The following is a 21,508-nucleotide window of genomic DNA, read 5'->3' as shown; positions in this document are numbered from 1 at the left end:
TATGTCCTTAGCACGTAAAAACTTACAGGAAAATGTACTAAAAAATAAAGGATATAAAAGGATGGAAGACATTTGTCTCACTTTATGCACTCAGTCTGGGACATGCTGAAAATACTGATAGCCAATTGATAATAATTGAAAATTGATAACATTCTCTATACAGTATTTGAAACATTTCTATATCCTCACTCAGAAGGATAAACACATTTAAGGTCTTATTTCTGTAGAAATTACCATTAGTATACACATAAATAGTCACTGATTCATACTATTCAACATAATATGTAAGAATAAGTGAAGAGACAGAGAAAACGTTCTGATTTAGATCAGCTGTCAAACCAATTAAATAATTCCATACATATATATATATGCTTCCTTTAAAGACGGTTGTTTGGGTTTTGTTTTTTTTTTTTCTCTTTTTTCATGATTCCCACCCTTGCTGTCTTATTTTAGAAAAAGGAAGCTTTTAACATGTCTGAAGAGGTGCAAAGAGATATTTTTTACCAAAACGTGACTCAGCTTCAACTTACATGACCAAGGAAGTATTAATGAAAGAAAGCCTGGGATAATAATAGTTCCCTTTCAGCTTCACAGTAAATTTCAGAGGGTCACTAGAATTTCAACTACTTATACAAGATGATGATTTTTTTTACATCAGAAATATCTGTAGCCATAGAAATGGCCACATGTGGTCATATATGCGGTCATATAGAAATACAACCATTCCTTTTGAAAGTGAAATAGCATTAAATAAGGAAAAGCTGAAACAACATATGGCCCTGAGTTATACAAGCCAGGTTCTGCAATGCCTGTTTTTGCCAGCATTGTTGTTCTTCATGAGGACTTAAAAAGCAAGTACAGCTGAAGACAATATGGGAAGCTTTGGCCACCTGTAGACCACAGTAGTTTTGCCATTATTTACTATAAGCACCTAAAATAGCCTTGAGTATTCCATACCTCACTCTGGAGATTATCTGAAATAAGTATCAGTAAACTACAGCTTTTCAGGTAATGCTGCACCTTAGAGACTGAAAAATAGAGTTAATTTATTTAATTTTCCCCAGTGATGTCAAGCATTCTGGATACGACAACTTTGCTTAAAAATGAGAGGGATTGTTATTCGCCTTTAACAGAGACTTTTCCTTTATTGTCAAGAAACCTTTCAGATGCTTTTTAAAAAACTGATCATGAAATTAGATACATAATGACTTTATCATTTAGATGAATACTATGAAAATGATTATGCATAAAGATGAACATCTGCTAAAGTGATCCCAAACTAAAATTCTTACCATCAGGATTCCAAATCTCTACATTAGATTATTTAGAAAATAATTATTGCTGCAGATTTTACATATAACATATTCTACATTCCAATCTGAACTTATCCAAATGTTTTTGATTTGGGAAGATGAGAGTGCTCTGTAAAGAGAGCAGTCAGCTATGAAAATTTTCAAATCAGATAAATCATAATGTTCCTAATTAATGGTATCTTCATGCCTTAATGTATCTAGAATTTGTCCTTTATTTAAGGATACAATTTTAATAGTGGCAACATATTGATAACCATTTTTTTTTTGTATATGTAAACTAGTATTTCATTACATTTCATAGGAATGCAATGAATGGAAGCAAGTATTCTAAAGTATTATTTATATGTGCAGAAATATGATTTAAGTAGTTTCAGCACTTCATATAAATACACAAGTACACAGAAGAACTGAAATAGTGAACCCATGCTACCATGGACAGTCTATCTCATATTTTGAACGGTAATTCATAGCTGCTGGATTTCCCTCAGCAGAATCTATGGACTGAGGGAGCGTAGGTGGAATCCTGACAATCAGAACTTCACTGGGGCTTACTTTCCAGAATAGCACTTAGTCATCTGTTTTTCGTCCAACATAAATCACATTAGGGATAAAACAGGCCATTCAATATTTTCTGACTCTAAGAAAGAGTTCAAAAGCTAAACTGGAGAACAGGGTTTTAAAAAGCCTGGCTTTTTCATGAAGCAATCACAATGTGACAGTTGATAAAGCATCTCATCTGATGTTCAGTGGTCATTATTAAAAAGTTTGCGCTTGCCAACAACTAACAAAATGTAGTTATCAGACACATTATGCTATTTTTATACCTTTCAAATAGAAAGCTGTAACAGTTATTCTGAAACTTTTGTTTAAGGTTTATTGGCAGACTTCTGGCATTTAAGTGTGGCCATGATATAAGTATTTTTATTTATTTATTTAATTATTATATGACTTTACTAATTTGCATGCAATCAGGGACCCTGGGAGAAGAAAGATACTTTAGGAAAAAAACACTCTCAGAGTGAATGAAAATGCTGAATGATCCCATGACAAACAAACTTTTCTTGTACAATAAAATAACATTTTTAACTGGTAACACAATAAAATGGCTGATAGCTATTTGCCCATCTTCAGTGTTGCAATAAAACATTTTAATCCCTTTAAAACTCATACCTGCTTTTCAAGTATTTGTCAGACTCCGGTTGAGATATGGAGGAATGTAATCCTTTACGAGTGAGTACAGTCAAAACTGTTCTACAGTACTACATGATCTTTCTGTGTATCTCCACAAAACACACACTGTATATTTCTTACGTGAAATGTTGAGGTTGAGGATAACACAGAGTTCGGAATATATTCCAGACAAGTGGTTTTTTCCTTTTCAGAAGTGTGTGCATCATATAAACCGGTTCCATCGGCTTATATTCATTTGAACAGACTAACTTTAAAACTGACAGAAAGGGTTGTGTTCAAGACGGTTTTTTCACTATGCTAAATAGCACTGATTGAAAGTTCCCAACAGAAGCTTTAAAAAGGAATTTTTAAAGTTTCAAGATATAAGAGATTGAGGTCAGAATAGGCAATAAAAGTTACAAGATTGTGATGGCATTATTTTAGGATAATAATCTTATTTTAAGATATGAAAATACTGAAACAATCATGCCAGCATAAGAAATAATTATACCATAATTCGTAAGTGCATAATTTATCAAAACAATAGAGCAGTCATGGTTAGATGCAACCTAATATTCCTGTATAAGATATAACTACATACTGTACAATCATTCCTTTTTTATAGTTATTTTTACATTTAGTCCTCATCCAAATAAAGCCGAGTACTTCTATGTATGAATGGCATTACGAAATAAACACAACTCACAACAGGGCTTTATTACCGCTACTGCACCACCATGGCATGCAAGTAACTCTGTAGTCAACTATAAACAGTAAAATGTCATCATCTTCCTGAAATAAAAAGAACATGAAAAATACAGATATAGTAGTAAACATCAATTATCTTTTTATATCTTTCATATTTACCAAAAGTCTATCATTACATGAGGCATTTATACCTTCGTATCGCTCTCCTGTACTAGTATGGTGGCAAATCTGGAGTTGAGAAACTCTACTTTCAACAAGCTTGTATAAAACTACTGGTTTCATATTATACGGCTGTCAACATATAATACGTAAATGAGAATATGATATGTCTGCTACCTACCCCTTAGCATTTTCTCATTTTTCTGTATATTCATGAATTTTGAACCAATAAAAAGACCGAGGGCCATTAAAGCTTTTTGCTAGGTTGTCTGTTGTGGTGACTGAGCCGCCACAAGACTAATGTCCTATAGAAAGGAAACCCTTTCATCTGCTTTTTGTTGCTGAGTACTGATTGTGTGAGATTCCATACTAGATGTCAGATTTGAGAATCACTGTTGGAAGCAACTTGGATTTCTAAATATTTATTTATTTATTTATTTATTGTTATGCAGGGAATTACTTAACTGGTGTGAAAGTGAGAATGAGATGAAATTCTACAGCTGGGAGGAAAAAAAAAAATCCATACTTTATTATAAAAATAAGGGTCAAAGTGCTGACTGGGATTAATTTCTTCTGCTTGGAGGTCAAGAGAATATATAAATACTAGCAAATTTCAATATTGAAATGGGAGCAGGTAGAATAACAGCAAGTTAAATTCTCCTTAGACTTGCAGTCTTGGACACTGTCTTGGAAAAAAAACCAGCAAACTATTGCAGAAGTAGCTTTCTGTGCTCAATTAATTTTGGTAATCATTTAGCTGGCATGGAGGACCCACGTGCACTCTTTGTAAAATATATAGTTCAGAATTCAGAATAGACTCTTAGGTACAGAAACATGAAAGCCCAACCATCACTCTGCTGCAGCCCGGATTATGTTTCTGCGGCTTTTGCAAGCTAAAAAAAAATAATCAGGAAGTACTTAAACCAAATTTTTTTAAAATGGAATTATCTTTCAAATACTACATGTGGTGTTCTTGGGTTATACCTATGCTAAATTCAAAAGCTGCCCACCTATTTTGGGCAATGATAAAAGAACACCTAAATCCAAATGATCCTCTTTAGTTCCTGCTCGCTGGAAAGAAATCTTAATGCTGATTACAAGGAAAGAACTGTACAATTCTCATTGTTACATTAAGCTATACAAAAATGTCCTTTAGTTTCCTGGAATTTGCTTAGTTTTCAATTATACAATTCCCTTCTACATTACAAAACAATGTACAGTTTTTCCTAGTTCTGTTCAAGGATTTTCCCTGATATGTTCAGGCTTTAGAATAGTACGTATTTTATTTCATATTTTTAGGATCCACTCTTTTTGTTAAAGCTGATCAAACATATGCATACCTACCATAAGTTTGTTCTGCTTTGGGGTATAGTAGGCTGTGTGACTATAACAGAGCACAGTACCTCATATGTTCATTCATAGATTTGCCTCCATAAAAACTGAGGCTGTATTATAGCTTTCAATGGAAGCCATTTAAAAAGAAAACATTACAGAATATACAATTGTAGTTCGTGAATCTCAGACACAAGTTCCTTGACGTGTTGAAAGATGATGTTTTCGATTTCTGACTCCTGAACTCTTATCTTTACAGTCTGCAGGCTTCTGTTGTGAAATGTCTATCAGCGCACTGGCAATTGCAAGACCTGTAAGATAAATAAAGGAAAAACAAAATTTAATGCCCAGCTTTCCTAGAAGAGTTCCATAGCAGTGTGATGGTTCCTTTTCAGGCCAAGTTTTTGTACTTTCCCAGAGGCGATCAGCTTTATTTCAGATTAGATAACAAGTTCTCACTTTCTAAAATGCTACCTGGTAACAGTGAAGAAACAAAGGAAGAAAAAAGTGCAGTTAAGACACTAGACTGGAAATCAGGAGAACTAAGTTCCATTTAAGTCCTTTATTGATTTTGTGTGTGTGTGTGTGTGATCTTAGCTCTTTATCACCATTTTCTTGGTTATGTGGACCAGCAGCTCTATGACATGGATTTTCTCTTATGAAATGTCTGTGCATTGCATTTAGAAATGGATGAAACTATGAAATCAGAAAATAAAAGAGAAATGGAGACCACGATTAAGACAAAATTTTATCCTTGAATATATCCCTTTGCAATATATATGCCTCCCTAATTTGGGAATATTCAGAGGTTAGTATTTACCATGAACAAAAAGATAAGAAAATATCTTTCCAGAATGCAGGGATTTGTGAACAGACAGTGAACTGTGATGGTGTTGGCCTGGATAAATTCTAAATGTTGTCAACTCACCAAAATGGTTCTGTTTCAGATTCTGGTTAAGTTGTTGATATTTCATGATCTGTTATAATCTTAACAAGATATTACAGAGGGCATGAACAGGCATGCTTAGGAAATGAGTAGTTTAAGAATTTACTCTTCCATTTGCTTGTTACTGCATACTTTCTAGAAATTACTGACTTCTGCTGAAATGCTGACTAACAACACAATACGTGGTAGCTCTGAATTTTTAAATTCACACAGGCGATATCACAATGAAATGGATAAGGAGTGCTCACATCATTCATATGTTCTACTACACCATGGCTGCAATAAAACCATGAGGCTTATACCTGCAAAAGCACATCTATATATACCCGTAATATAGGTAAAGATAGTGCTGATTCTCCATACTGTCCAACACTTGTCAATCGCTAACCAATAACAGCACTATTCCACAAGGAAACCTTCGAAAATACTTTTCACCATATTTAACAGGCAGTCTCTACTTTTTAACTCAGGCCAATATAAAACTCAGTTCATCTATTAATGAATCCAAATCCAGAATGCATTCCCTCATTGCACTTATCTACTGAGAAACTGGGCAAAAAAATATTTTTCACTTACAAGTATTTCTACAGGCTTCTTATTATATGATACACTGTCAGATTCGGTTCAGGTTTCCAGTATCCTAAAAAATTGTATGCTCTTGCACACTGTAACACTACCTTTCTTACTTCACAAAAATGTTGCAAGAAATAATTAATGTGCATACAGATTTTTGAAAACACACAGCACTATAGTGTAAAATGCTAAGTACAATTATCATCACTACATTTCAGGATATGCAAGAGCCAAGGTTAATTAAGTCTTTTTCTCACATACACATATATTTTCTAGCATGAGCTAGTGATGCCTTAAATTGGACTTTGATAAATTAAATTTCTGAAATTTTGAGACACCTTTAAAGTGTCAGCAGTATGTGGTATTAGCAAATTGAGGGATAAAACTTAAATAACATTTTGATGGTTGCTTACATGTGATCCTGTCTTTAATAGCTAGGCTTAGGGAGTATGCTAAATGGAATAATTATTACTAGGAAAACATATTTTCCATTTTTTATAAATATTTTAAAAGACACTTGGATGTATGATGCTAACCTCACTTTACATAACAATTAACAAAAAGGAAGAATTATTTCCTTCAAATCTAATGCTGCATACTGGAATATACTGGCATGCTGTTAGAGTTCCATTAAAATTGGGTCACTATAGAATATCATTTTTCAAAACGTCACACAAATCATCTGATTAAATTCATTTATTATGTTTTCTACGCCCAGCAGAGTTCTTTGTTATCAAAGCAATACAATTAACTGGGGGAACAATTCATTATTTCAGACTGGCAGTCTCAAGGAATTTCATTTACCAAGTCAAGCTGATGCACAGACACTGCAAGCAAGCAGAATTTACATCAAAATACAACAGAAGATTTGATAAAAATGCTGGTCCTTAAATATTCATTAAAAGAAAAAAAACCCAAACCATTCCCTTTATTTCACAGGTTTTGTATCTAAACAACAAATGTAAATACATTAATAGTCATTAAAGTTGGAACTGTACATTGTATAGTGCTCTATATCTGTTACCTCATTTCTTAAGTTCTTTTATTTACCCATCTTCCCTGAATGCTGCAATTTAAATAACCTACCTATCATTCAAACTGGTATTTTCCAAACCAGTACATGGTCTCTGGTTGCTTCTGACTCAAGTAAGGTGGCAGAAAGGAACAGTGGAATCAGTAAGCACCCCACATGGAGAATCAATGGGTCACCTCTAATACTGTAATTTCTGGAAATTCAATCCCAGCTGCAGAACTGGACCTATTTTTAAGTTTAGTTTGTTTTTCTACTAAATGTTATAGAAATAACCTGACCTAGTTCTATGTAGCTAAAACAACCTCCAGCTTGTTTTAAGGATATGTATGGGAAGATCATTAAGAATTGAGCCCAGTCAAATACATAAGTGGAAAGTATATTTTTGTAAGAGGTAATTGCATCCACAATGAGAAAAATACCAGAGAAAGCAATATGAACTTGGTTATCTTTAGCAGAACTATTGTCTTTCCTAATGGAAGTTAAATGGTAATAGTTTATTCTCAGGAAGTAAGTGTCTAATCATAAAATTACTGGTGTGTGAATTTTTTGTCTTTTTTTTTTTTTACAATTATGCAAAACAATTAATAAGTACAGGAATAAAATACAGCACATCAAATGAGATTGCCTTGAAAAGCACATTCCCAATTTATATACAAACAGCACTTTAATTCTGCATTTGAACAAAAGCATCTGAAAAAGTCATTCATTTCGAGATGCTCTCCTCCCAGTCTCTGTAAAAACAGGCAGTACTATATATTTTAATTTTGCAGCAAAACAGCTTCATTAGGCGTGAAAGGTTAATTGCAGGTTTAAGCGCAGTTCAGGGAACAGTGCACGGGTCTGTAGTGAATAGCACAGTCTGCTACAGGAAGGCTGAGTGCTATAAACTGTTTGCCCTGCTGAAATGTTTTACTACCTCATTTACTAACTGTCTTCTTTTACTGCTTGTATTTGTAGTTCTTCTAAACCTTTAATAGCTACAGTTTTATTTCACTGTAATCAGATTTAAATGGAAATACCCATGCTGGGATGTTTAAACATTTTTCCTCTGATTGTATACAGCTACATTTGAACTGATGTAAGGCTACACTATCTCTCAAAGTAGAAAGAAAAACTTACATTGAAAAAAGTTAGCCTTACATGCATATTTAAAACCTTTTTTTTTCCTCCTCTATTGTTCCTTTTAATGAGAAATTCATTGAGTTCTTACTATCCCCTTTGTTAAAAGTAAGGGAACAAAGAATGATCTCAGATTCATGGTTATGCAGGTAACTGGAAATGGTTTTTTCAATTTAAATATGTATTATTCAGAGATAACTTTTGGATAGATGTCTTCATTTGATTAAATTGTACACTTTTTCATTGTTACACGCAATCAGAGCATTCTGAAAGCCGAAGATAATAAAATAACTACAACTCAGGTACATAAATTAAATTTTTTTTGACATTTTAACCACAATTATAGTCATTGCTTAAGGTGACCTTAAGCAATGAAAATAAAATGACAGCTGCCATACAGAGAGACTTAAACAGAAAAGACTGGGTAAGTGCTATACTATTAAATTAATAGCTTCACCCTTCAGCACCCAGCAGTCATTGTGTTACTTCCATTTGTTGGTTCTTTAAAGATGTGTTACTGTACCTGCTCACCTAATAGTGGACAGAGTCCTTTTATCATAAGGGATCTGTTATTCAAAGTCCTTCCATTGTAGGAGATGTAATACCTGTGAATATCTGTACAAATGGATCTAAGCAGTTTGAAGACATGCTGAGTAAGTGATGAGAATTATAGCCTCCATTGCCTCATGAAGATGACCACAGCACACGGTGAAGCCAGTGAAGAAAATTTCATGCTCATAAATAAAACTACCAGTTATTACATAGGGAATTTTAATGGGTTCTGTCATTTATCATTATTTCAAGTCTATAAAGAACTATTTTGAAAATACACAAGGTATATTACATATGTAGAAATGACTTTTATATACAAAACCATCTTTTTAATAACGAAGTTTTATATTAACTGTTTCTTAATTTGATGAAGTAGAGAACATTCACCATAACCTTTATGGATCCATACCTTTATGGACTGCATATTTATTCTTCATAGGCAATATATATGTTAGCTATAGTGTCTATAATCATGGAGGAGCATAACTTTCAAGAAGGTTGTTACTAGGCAAGTGTTTCTGAGTACCCACTGAAAAAATTATCTCACTTTCTGAGAATCATATATTTTTATATGTATTCTCATTCAGTTTAGTTTTTTTTCATAAGATTTTCAAGATTGTCTGATACTTCCTATACTGTCCCTGTTTTCTTAACCAAACTTTCTCCAAGTGGACTAATTTTCATGTCTGAAGAGGCCAGAATGTTGTTTGTGCTACACAGTCCTGCTCTATAGATCCAGTCATGACAGGAGTTATCCAAAAGGCACAGAAATGGAACCAGAACAAAATTTGAGATTCAAAAGTATGATCCACAAAACCTTCTCCCAACCATGTAAAAATCTGATAGTCAAGTGCCTGTTTTCCAGTAGAAAAATTAAGATTGTACATGGCTAAAGGAACCATTGTATCTCACAGCAGAGCTATGTTCATTTCAAAGTCAGAAAATAGTCAAATCCTTCATGTCTATCTGAGGGTCCTGATCTGGCATGTGTTCTTAGACAATATCCAGAGATCATGGACTTAGTCACAGAAAAAAAAAAACAATCATAAGCAACTGCCAAGAAGAATGAGTATGTTCACAACCTGTCACATGGAATGTTTTTTAATTGGAATTATATTTTTTTTGAAAAAGGACAAGTTGACAGCACCTCAAAATCAGTCTTTTTATGGGCTTCTCTTCCTGTTTGGTGCATGGATACGTACTTGAAGTTGACACAACTCTTACTATGAGAAAGATGTATTAAACAAACTAAACTAACTAGGAAATTACTTTGGGCAAGTAGCCCCATCATTTTCTTTCCTTGATAATTTTTGCTAGATGGGAAGACAGCCAAGACTCCAGGAGTTACATTTTCCTTTTCTTATGCATATAACTTAATTAAATAAGTAAAATATGAGACAGAGCTTAAACTACAACAATAATAAACTAAATAATGATAGTGTGAAATTAAATAGCCACACACTAGCAGAGAGGAGATGTCATGCTCCTTTGCATTATACCCTTGGTATTTAGTAATAACAGCTATCTATAAGGGGCTAAGGAACTCTTATTCCCAGAATAGACTTATAAATTACTTGCTGTCAGTTTGTGGGAAATGCAGACTATACAATAAAGGATCTTTTACAAAATGTTCAGCCTTTCCCAATTCTTCTCATTTTGAAAAGGAAATGGCCTTACATATTTGTGTGAAATATTTGTGCTCCAAGAGGTCGGTAGTGATTTTTTTTTGGTATATGGTCAGGCAGTTTCCCCTTCCCTTTCAGTGTGAGATATCTGTAGTTTAGTCTGTAACAGTCTGTCCAACATCTGGTGTCTTTAAATTATCCAGCCTGCCAGTGGCTAAGAGGCAGCATGGGCTGTTTGGTCTCTCTGGCTCTGGACAGGCAGGGATTGACTATGCACTTTGGGATAGCTCTTGTCTGTTCAGCAGGACAAACAAACACCGTACTGATGAAGGGGGCCTAGTGAGGAGTCAGAGACACTACGGTGGTGGGATTGGTGCAATCTAATGTTGATTAACTTTTTTTTCTCCCACCCTCTTGTCTCCACTCAAGCCCTCCTGGAACACAAGAATCATAGAATCAGAATCGTTTATGTTGGAAAAGACTCTTAAGGCCATCAAGTCTAACCGTTAACCTAACACTACCAAGTCCACCATTAAACCATGTCCCTAAGTGCAACATGTACACATCTTTTAAATACCTCCAGGGATGGTGACTCAACCATTTAACTGGGCAGCCTGTTGCAATGCTTGATAACCCTTCTGTTTAAGGACTTTTTCCTAATATCCAATCTAAACCTCCCCTGGCACAACATGAGGCCGTTTCCTCTCCTCCTATTACTAGTTACTAGGGAGAAGAGACCAACATCCACCTCACTACAACCTCCTTTCAGGTAGTTGTACAGAGCAATAAGGTCTCCACTCAACCTCCTTTCCTCAAGACTCAACAACCCCAGTTCCCTCAACTGCTCCTTCACGGATTACTTTTAAAAGAAACTAATATGAGTTTATTGCATTTCACCAGACTGCACTGTCAGACCCGTACACCAATCTGACCTGTGTGCTTTGCACTTAGAAGTAGAAATACGCTTACTTAACAAGTGGGAGAGGAAGACTGAGATAATGGCTGATCTGAGCTGGAAGAGAACCTCTCATCTGAGACTGCATAAGAGATGATAGACAGGGAATGGTAAGTCATGATGGGTCTTGAAGATGAATAATGATATTCAAGGCAATAAAAAAGGAAATGCATGGAGCTAATAAAAATTACTTATTATTTTTATTATAAAAAAGAGTCAAGAAAAAGATCTGAAATAAATGCAGTTAAGACAGCAGTCACCCAATGTGGCAGTAATTCAGAAATAAGCTGCAGAGATCCTGGGCAAGGGCTTTTGTTCTGGTGATGCAGTGGGAAGATGGTGTTTTGGAGAGGCTGCAGCAGCAGAATTTATCAACACTATGCAGTCTGGTGGCAAGGAAGCAAAGGAATGACAGTCAAAAAATACCTGGGCAAAACCAGATGGACAGCATCTTGATTCTTTTATCTAAGAAATTTTACCTTGGCAGTAATTACAGACAAGCTATCTACTATTAGACCATTATTTTATTCAATTTTTGTAATATTTGGACCTTGGACCACAAAGGGTAATTACAGAAATCTGAGAATGTCCCTAACTATTCCATTGTCTTTTTCAACATGGCTTGTTTTATACAACATGATGGTGGATTTTTGTGTGCATTTTTTTTCCTTTTGCATTAAAAAATAAGCAACAAGATGAATAATTATGCATGAATGAATGAATAATCATGCATGCGATCAGACTTTCTCTACCCTACATTTCTTGAATATAAGTTGTGGAGTCTGAAACAGGTGTATCAGCAGCAAAATACGATTACATTTTGGGGGGGGGGGGAGGCAAATTCATATGATATGTAACATTTTCAGAAAACTATCAATCACTTATGGCAAATCATCTGTCATTCACAAAATAATTGTTATTTGAAGTTATTAGCAAAACAAGGGTGTTGGTCTTTAACCGATGGCTATTAAAAACAGCCAAAAAGAAATAATCTGCAGGATATGTGCAAATCTCATGCAGATTAATTCCTTGATCCTCTTCCACTGTATATTACACATCATGTGTTAAAATGCAAGTGATTACACAGGCTTCCATAATGGACAGTGATATTTGAAACATTTGGATTTTTTTTTTCACACAAACTATTAAATTTTCAGTTTGATTACATCTCCTTTCCATTGAATCATTTATCCATATGTTATGAAAAACATCTCTATTCTTGTGATGTTTTGCAGCCGTTTAATTTGTTTTCAAGAAAATCACTATAAACTAATTTGCTACTCTGCAAGAATTTGGTGAAATGCATTAATCATTCCAGAATCTAATTTGGTCTTGTAAACCTATTTCTGTAGAAGAGAAAAAAAAAATCTACTTGGAGTACTGAAGAAGCACTATTTTCACTTACTTTAAGCAATACCAGGGTAAATACAAACAAAATTATAATTGATTTTGTTTAGAAGTCAGTATCACAGCTGTGACCCATTGGGGTTAGTTTATGAACCTCTCTATAGTAATTAGACACGTTTGGATTGCAAAAGCCTCATCCAGACCAGTGCACTTGAGGTTACTCATACAGCATTATTTTACTCTTTATCTGTATCTTCAGCAATCTCCTTTTATTGCAATCATGCATGCCAATCAGAGGAAAGTGAAGGTATGAAAATTGTAAAAAATTGTGAGCTTCAGTTACATTTTTAAAGCTTTTTACTCAAATGCACTCATGCAGGTTGGACTCTTTGACCACTGTGATGACACCTAAAGCCTTACTAAACACCGTGAGTAGGTTGACCACCTGCGAGACAGAGATTTATCGTTCGTATAAACCGAGTGTGATTGCCACTCCATTAATACAGTGCTGAACTGTCATTTAATGCAATTAAGTACTCAGAATATCCGCACATGTGTGTGTGCATATACATGTGTGAGTATCAGGAAAACACAGAGAAGGTTCGAACACAACCAGGCAATCAGGAGAACAGTTAGAAGGAGAAAAGGCAGATACATTCACTGGGGTTTGCTTCCCTCCAGAGGGGCCTTACTTCTGGGGGGTGATTTAAAGCAGATCTCTTTCTGTCTGTAGAGGAAATCTGGGGTGATTAACCTCATCAGGTGAAATTCAGTTTTTGTGAATACCTCCCTGATGTTCCATCTGGGTGATAACGTATATTGTCAGATTTGCAGCTTTACTACTCTCCTCCTCAAGACAAAACACACAACCTTAAAGACAACAGGTATAAGGGCCCAAGAGGGGCCAATTCTGCCCCCACTAGAGAAAAAACAATTTTACTTACATTATCATTTACTTTTAAGGGAGAAGATCAGAGCAATAATCCCCAAAGATGCTGTTTCTCACTTGCACCTTTATTTTGCAGGTGCTGGCTTTTTTTTTTCCACTGTCAAAAATTGCCTTTAAACCAGAAAGTGATGAACATGTTCATACAAAAAAATGATTACAGTTCATCAGAAATTCAATAGGACTGCAGCTTAATCAGAAGTAGGGATGGTATCTGCAGTGCTTTCCCATCATGCATTCTCACTTAGAAGTTTTGCTTTCCAAGGTTGAAGAAGTGCTGGACTTGTTTTCAATTTCCAACATACTGCTGCAATATATCATAGCTCTAACCACTATTTGGCTTGTAATTTGGTTCTGGCCAAATAACAATGCCAGTTTTTCAGTATTCTGCTGATTTCCACAATTAGACATTCAGTACATCCCCAGCTACATAGCCAGCAGTCACTGACAAAACAAACGATCTTGGGAACGTAACACAGAATTAAGTCAACAGGACAGAAAGCGTGCCCAGAATTTTGAACCGTATTTTGAAATATTACTGAATATCCTCAGGATCTCTAACATAACCATATTTGTAGTTTCAGTACCTATTAATGCCCAAGAATAAGGAAAAAGAAAAAGATAAAAAAAAAAGACACAAATGCCCTGCTGTCAATATTAGGGAGGTTCCATCAGCAAAGCTACCATCAGCTTATACAGAACATTGATTTTTATTAGATCTAGCAGAAAAGCTTGGTAAAAGGTTGAAAAGCTCAAGTAATAAAAAAACATTAAAAAACCCAAAGATTTTATACAAATACCCCTACCAGAATCCTGCTTAGCACTGAAAGAAAGTAATTCTGAATGGGATTCCAGTAGACACAGGCAAGCTATACAGCTACTCATTTATTCCTTCCTGAATCTATATAGCACTGAATATGCTATATTATTACTTTAATAGGCAAAATGACACACTTAGACATGGATATTGTGCCAAAATGTATAGAAATAGAGTTCCATTTAAAACAATGCATGTTCATAATTGATTACATACACTTGGTCCTGAACAGTTAATATAGATAAATATCAGTAAAATTATAGTAACAGAGCACCATTTCTGTTTGTGTGACACATACAGGTAGAGCTAACGCCTGAAACTGCGAGATAGCAATACGATGACTGCATATCACTGAAAATATATTACCTGCCCCAGGCATGCTTCTGAGTTTGGAGAGGGAAAACTAGAAAACTGACAGTAGATAGTCACAGCTTGTTACCTAGCTCTTTGTGTACTCACACTGCAACAAGTAGCACTCATTGTCTCATTTCTCAGTCCCATTATAAGAATTGAAAGACCTATTCTGGTACAAAGATTACCAAACTATAGAGTTTGCCATTTAAAACATTCCTCTAGATACCCCTTTGTATCTAGAAGATGTAACTGGGAAAAAAAAAACAACTGAGAGAGATCCTCTGACACACCAAATTCAGGTTCAGTGTTTCTCCTTTAGGGGCCACATCCATAAGAGACACAGGAGCTGTGAAAAATTCCTCTTGGGAACAGATTTGTCATAAATCTCAGCCTAATGTGCACGCCAGGTTGTTATACAACAAAGTAAAATCTCTCACTCATTTCCTATTGAACAAGACTCATGCTACTAAATGGGTGTGAAAGTAAAAGGTAGAAACTAAGTGAAAGATACATTCCAGAAATGCTCATAAAGTCCATTTCCCAGCAGTGTCAGCTCCAGAAGATGCACTCCATGAAAATAAACCTTCAGATACTGAAGAGTTACTACAGCAGACCCTCCTCATCACTAGCCATGAGAGTAAGAAGTGGCAGAAATGAAACCAAGGAGAAGATGATGTGGCAAGAGATACACTCTGCTTGGAGTTTTCCAAAGTCAGGATGGTTTTTGAGATAAGAGTCAAAATTCAGAGCAACTCTGTTCATTGTTCTTCACAATATTTCATTAAAAACAGGCATCCTGTATAAAGCGCTCTGCTGGCTTTGTATTTCCAGGATGTGATTAGGAGCTAGTTTCCATTTATGAATTTAAAAAAGTTTTTACTATGTGATGAAGGAGAAACAAACCTACAGCAGGACATTATAATTCCCTCACTGTAATTTTGCTAAATCTCCCATCTGTTTTATAAAAGCAGAAATTATGTTGTCTTCTATTTTCTATTTAACTGCTGACCTTTTTCCCCTCTATTTTTTTCCCATATGCTTTTTGATCACATGTGAAAAACTTGGCTTCAGTTCTCTCATTTCCTGATTTTTCTATATTTCAATTATATTTTAATGGCTATATACACAGTGATGATGATACAAGAGTGTGTTGTGAATGAAATCTGTTTCGTACTATCCCAGCTTCTGAGAACTGCTACAATTCGAGTTGCTTTCTTCCATAGCCTCTCAAGTGCCTTCTATAATATAATAATATAATAAACCCTGAATCTGTTCTTCCCTTTGCAGTGCAATCCAGCTTCTGTTTCCCATAATGCCGCTACATTATGATTTGCAGCTATAAATAATTATCCGAAGTTATAAAGATAAAATATAAAACTTGAAAGCAATACCATTAGACACCATACACTTGAGACTCTGTAGCAGCCATAAGCAAACATTGATTTTCATAAAGAACAGAAAAGGTGGTGATAATGAAAAGCATCGTTCCTGCTTAGGATTAGTTCATCAAACGCTTGCTGCAAGCTTGGGTGCTAAGAGTGGAAATAGTAGGCAATCAGTGGCAAACTGCATCTTGTTTATAACAGGTGGGGCACCAGGTTTTCTGACCTCTATCTTGAAAGGTGAGGGGGAAGAAAACCAACCAGCTGTGGGAATGGGATTTCACAAGATGTGAGGTTCACTAATAGAAGGTATTATCCTCAAAAAAGGGCAGTGTCAGAGATGAGAGGGACTTACCTAAGCCTCTGTAAGGCTTGTGTTCACATGTGTGAACTTGTGAGTTGATTTTTTGTTTGTTCTGTCTTGTTTGGACAAGCATTCAATATAACAACAGTGGGATATATAGGATTCCTGCTTTTCTCCTACACTATTTTTCATTGCCTTCCTTCCAAACAGCCCTCCAATTTCCATTCTTATTTTTGCTGCTTCTTGTTCCATTAAACTCCAGTCCCCATGCTATTTAACTGCCTTTATGAAGTACTTGTTTTCCTCTACCTGGAGTTGCAATAATCAGGAATTCTCTTTGTGAATCTCGTGTGAGTTACTATGACTACTCTAATTCCCTTCCACATTCTTTCATCTCTTTGGATCGTAATAGTGTGAGGAGGTGGTGGTATGGCAGGTTTTAAAAGCTGCAAACATCTTCATCATAATTTATATTATTTGTCCTTCTCCTGACTTCTCATTTTAGTGGGCAATTCTTTTCCAAGAAAAATACACAAGTCCACCATGTACAAAGAGAGATAAAAATAACTGTTCACATTTGAACTATTATCTAATTATTTCTTTAAGAGAGATGAAGTAGATTGCGAATAATCTAAATACAGCCAGCCTTATTTCATTATTTCAGTCCCACATGTGCTTTAAGAACAATATTTACTTTGAGATTTTAAAAGCTGTGTGTTAACTGGTGCACATTTTTATGCAGCTTTTCATCTTTGATGTCTTTAACTGTACTTTCACTAATAATTCTGCAAAAGCGACAGTAATGTGTTTTTCTCACTGGGATGGCCTCAAGGATATAGCTATCCTTTGTGGCAGCGTGAGATGTGCATGAAGCTGCTGAAGGTCCACAGAGGCTGAGGCAGTGTGGTTTAAGTTCTCTCCAGACGCACTGAGATGGATTTCAAGAGGAGGGAAGAAGGGCCAGGAGGCTCTTGCAGGAACAAACAGCCTTTAGGCTGGGGTACATCATTGCTGTGCTCTGCAAAGTGGCACATGCTCAGTAATTTAGACAACTGGGCACTCGATTGAGGATGATGTCATGATGCAGTCTTTTCATTTTCTTCTGGCTTCCTAGTCTTTACCTTTCTATTTACCCATGAAAAATCAACCTGTTGCCCTGAAACTTGCCTCCTCTGGTCCATACTAGCAGTTGCATTAAGTCCAGATAATGAGAAATTTTTTAGTGAAAAAAATGCTTAACCATATACGAGCCTGTTAAGAGATTTAAAGCTTGGTAGAATAAATCTGGCTCCCAAAATCGAAGGCCTGACTTAAACAAGTTGAATTTTCTTTCTTTTTTTTCTTTCTTTTTCTAGCTCTTTCAAGTCATATTGTAGAGCTTTCATTTACAAAATTAAAGTTTACTGACCTTTCCATAGTGGTTTAAATATGAAGAGATGTGTTCAGGGAGGAAAAATAGTATAAAAATACTGAGCTTGTTATCTCCAAAGTGCTACATCCAAATTAACTAATGCATGCTAATACAGTGATTAGCTTGTTTGCCTAGGCTTAGTGCAATGACTATATTTCCTAATGCCATCATTCAATGAGAGATGCTTTGGTGTGACACTGAAGCCAGGACAGCTCTTCTTAAAACATCATGTGCCTCATATTTGTGTATTCCCCACTGAAAATAACATAAGTCTATTTAGAGTACTGATTATTTGCAAAAGAAAACTACTTTTGGAGAAACATTTTGAAATCAATATATGCTTTGAGTTACTGCAAGACTGCAACACCAGGCAAAACCATAATAGGTTGTTGTTGGCTAGGTGGGACGAAGATGGTGTTACAGACATTTCACCTGGGATGACTACTGTGTTCTGCATAAATTCATAGGTGTTGACCCTCTCAGTATCTTCTCAGGAGCAAATAGCACAGAAAGTCCCTAAAGGAAACAGCTGTCCCTTCCCTCCTCCTTTGGGGAAAAGGGTAACAGGCCAAATAGTCTTTGCTTGTGGGCTTCCCAAAAGGCCACACGCCATGGACAATTGCATGGCATGGACAATTCCAATGTTTGCAGGCTAGATTAAGTACATGGTTTGTACACCTCTCAATGTAATGAGGTCCCAAACCACAGTGAGGCCTCTGAAAGCCTCAAGAATATAAATAATAATAACAAAAGATAGTACAAAATAGAAATTAAGCTGGTAGCATCACAGGTATTTGTGGACCTTTGGAATGATCACAAGAAAGCTCGCCTGATGTTACTGGTACGATGTGTGCTGAAACAGCTTGGAAAAAGCAACCTGGAAAAAAGATCCAATATTAATATAATGAATGAGCCTTTATTCCACATATGAAAGTGTTTCTGATACTGACAAAAGAAGGTACAATATTTATCATTCTAGGATCGCAGGGGACAAAGCAACAATATTAAATCATGAGAGGTTTTATTTGTGAATTGCATTGTTTTCTGTCCCTTGTGTTACCAGAAAAATAAATACTTTTCTTTGTGTAGGAGATAAAAGGTTTGATACTGGCTGTGCATTCTATAGATTCATGCTACAATTTTCTGAGAGGTTTGGTTAAATCCTCATAAATTCCAATGTTTATATTAAAGGTGCTAATAAGCATTTAGGGTTGGTTGTTTGGTTTTTTTCCCTCATCTACAATTTTGTTTGAGAGCCCCTTTCATTATATTTTATTTTCTAGGGCAGATGAAACAAGATTCAGTCATCAGAGTTCTTAGGATAACTGGTGGGAACATCGCATAAGCACAATGTGATCAAAGTGGACAGAAAAGCAATTCCCAAATGACGAAGGGCAAAACTGCACCAGTCCCCAAATTACAGAGAGTTGATGTGTATGAGACATATTAAACACTTGCATTTGAATTTTTAATATAAAAAATAAATGTAATAGCATTTTCATGAAGAATCTATTTGTCTTTAGTGCAGCTCATCTGCTACTCCTTGCTATGCATTATACCTTTTACTCTTTATCCATCTTCAACTCCTGCTGAATGCTCCAGCATTTGCAACGTTTGATAGGAGGTTATGGGTGTTTTCATATTTTCCGTGCATTTTATGTTTTCAAAAGCTAGCACAGAGCATTCCAGCGATCATATGAGAGTTAATATAATTTGTTGCCAATATTTTCAAATATAAGTAATATCTTCTGGTTTGCACGATTCAGAATGAATATGGTCCATCACTGTGCTGTATAATATGACACAGCTTGGAGAGCTTCATGGCTTGGCTCTGCCTTTGGTGCCCTAAGTACACATGGCTGAATTTTTTGAGCCAGTAAATACTGCATGTGTAAATAAATATATAACTAGCAATCTGATTTCCAAAGATACATAAGCATGACCCCAAGAAAGGATTATTTTATAATGGTATAAATCTGTGCATGCTCTGAGCGCTGGGGGAAAATTCCTAGAACACAGCCAATTTTATCACACAGATTTCAATTGCTAGGTTAGATGCACGTACGAATAATATTTAAAATTACACAGAAATTTATTCTAAGCATGTTACATATTACAGCGCGCATGGATAGAATGGCTCTTCAAAATAGCTTGACGGGTTTTCATTTTCTTTTTCAGTGCAACTGCTATTACTGTTACTCAGACATCTTCCTGTAACCTCTATCAGCCCCAGCCAGGTATACACCTCCCATTGTGCTGGGTGTAATACATGAGCATTGCACCAAAGAGCTTACAATATAAACAACTTTTCACTGTGCTTTAAAAGAAATATATCCACAGACCTCCTTAACCCACAGATTTTAAAATCAGGCTGAAAATGAAAATTTAGCTAGACTTTTATGCAATAACCTACTGTGTAATGAAAGTTCTGCAAATCACTATCAGCTCTCAGTTGCACTGTGTTGTTCAGAGGCTTCAAATTATATTTCTGACATCTTGTTACACAGCTACTACTGAGCATACCTTTGTAAATAGCTATATTAATGATGATGCAAGAAAGAACAAAATCTACCTCACTCCTGCCTATCTACATTGGCTTTGCATTTCTAACACAAGTAAAAGAAAATACTATTTTACATTAAAAACTGTCAATATAAATACTGCATAGATCTATGGAGCAGTAAGACTGCATTAATAATTTTTTTTTGAGAGAGAACTGAACTAAATCATTGTGAAAACTAATAAATGACCAAGCTGCAAAATTCAATGACTTGTGTAGTTAATTTTAATATCAGAATGAGTGAATGAGTTTTATTTAAAATTAGTTGATGCTTACAGGTAAGCATAGAATACCTAGGTAAAAAAAAAAAAAGATTTATAGTTTTGAACAGATTGTAACATTAGCACAAACTTTATGGTAAACTTTTAGCATCTGTGCAAAGTTTTGTGCAGAAAATCACACATAGAGAAGTTACACTGAAAAGTCAAGAAGTTTCCAGATTTTGATAAATTCCAGGCTGGATGTGTCAAAAGATAATCCCTGACACTGGCAGGCAGTCTCCCTTGAAAATTTAGACTCCATATACAGAGATCTTCAGGTAAACCAATTTCTACCTTCACCTCTGCTTCCAAATGCTGGTATCAAAGGACTTCATTTCAGCCAAGACCTGTCAAAACCCCCAAATGCTTTTCATTACTGAATTCCTTCTGTATGTTCTCTGTCAGCTGTGTTAAAATAATAAATTTGTAACCAATTGATTTTTGAAAAGGGAGAGAACCAGTTGAACTCATCTTCTGATTTTGTTAACTCAACATGTAAAATTTGGGGCGTATTTAAAATTGTCATTTGAAGTCTTTGCCTCCTATGACATTTACGGGGTTTAAAGTAGCAACAGGTTCAGAAGAAGTCATAATAAAATTATTCTCAGTAGGATGACTATAAGTCAGTGCATATCCTTTTAA

General features: G+C 35.4%; 1 protein-coding gene across 1 annotated transcript in view; it reads right to left on the bottom strand.

Annotated features, from left to right (window-relative positions):
- Positions 1-1,125: 1,125 nt before the first annotated feature.
- ATRNL1 (attractin like 1) overlaps positions 1,126-21,508 on the bottom strand; it is a 490,222-nt gene continuing 469,839 nt past the window's right edge. The window contains exon 29 of the mRNA XM_086752524.1: positions 1,126-4,993. Within this exon, the coding sequence (XP_086608650.1) occupies positions 4,869-4,993 (125 nt within the window). The 3' untranslated portion in view covers positions 1,126-4,868. The remainder of the gene's footprint in view (positions 4,994-21,508) is intronic.

This window comes from Chlamydotis macqueenii, chromosome 7, assembly GCF_036417535.1.
Source record: "Chlamydotis macqueenii isolate bChlMac1 chromosome 7, bChlMac1.mat, whole genome shotgun sequence".
Classification (NCBI taxonomy): domain Eukaryota; kingdom Metazoa; phylum Chordata; class Aves; order Otidiformes; family Otididae; genus Chlamydotis; species Chlamydotis macqueenii.
Note: the sequence above shows the minus strand (reverse complement) of the source record. Positions and strands in the feature narration are given on the sequence as shown.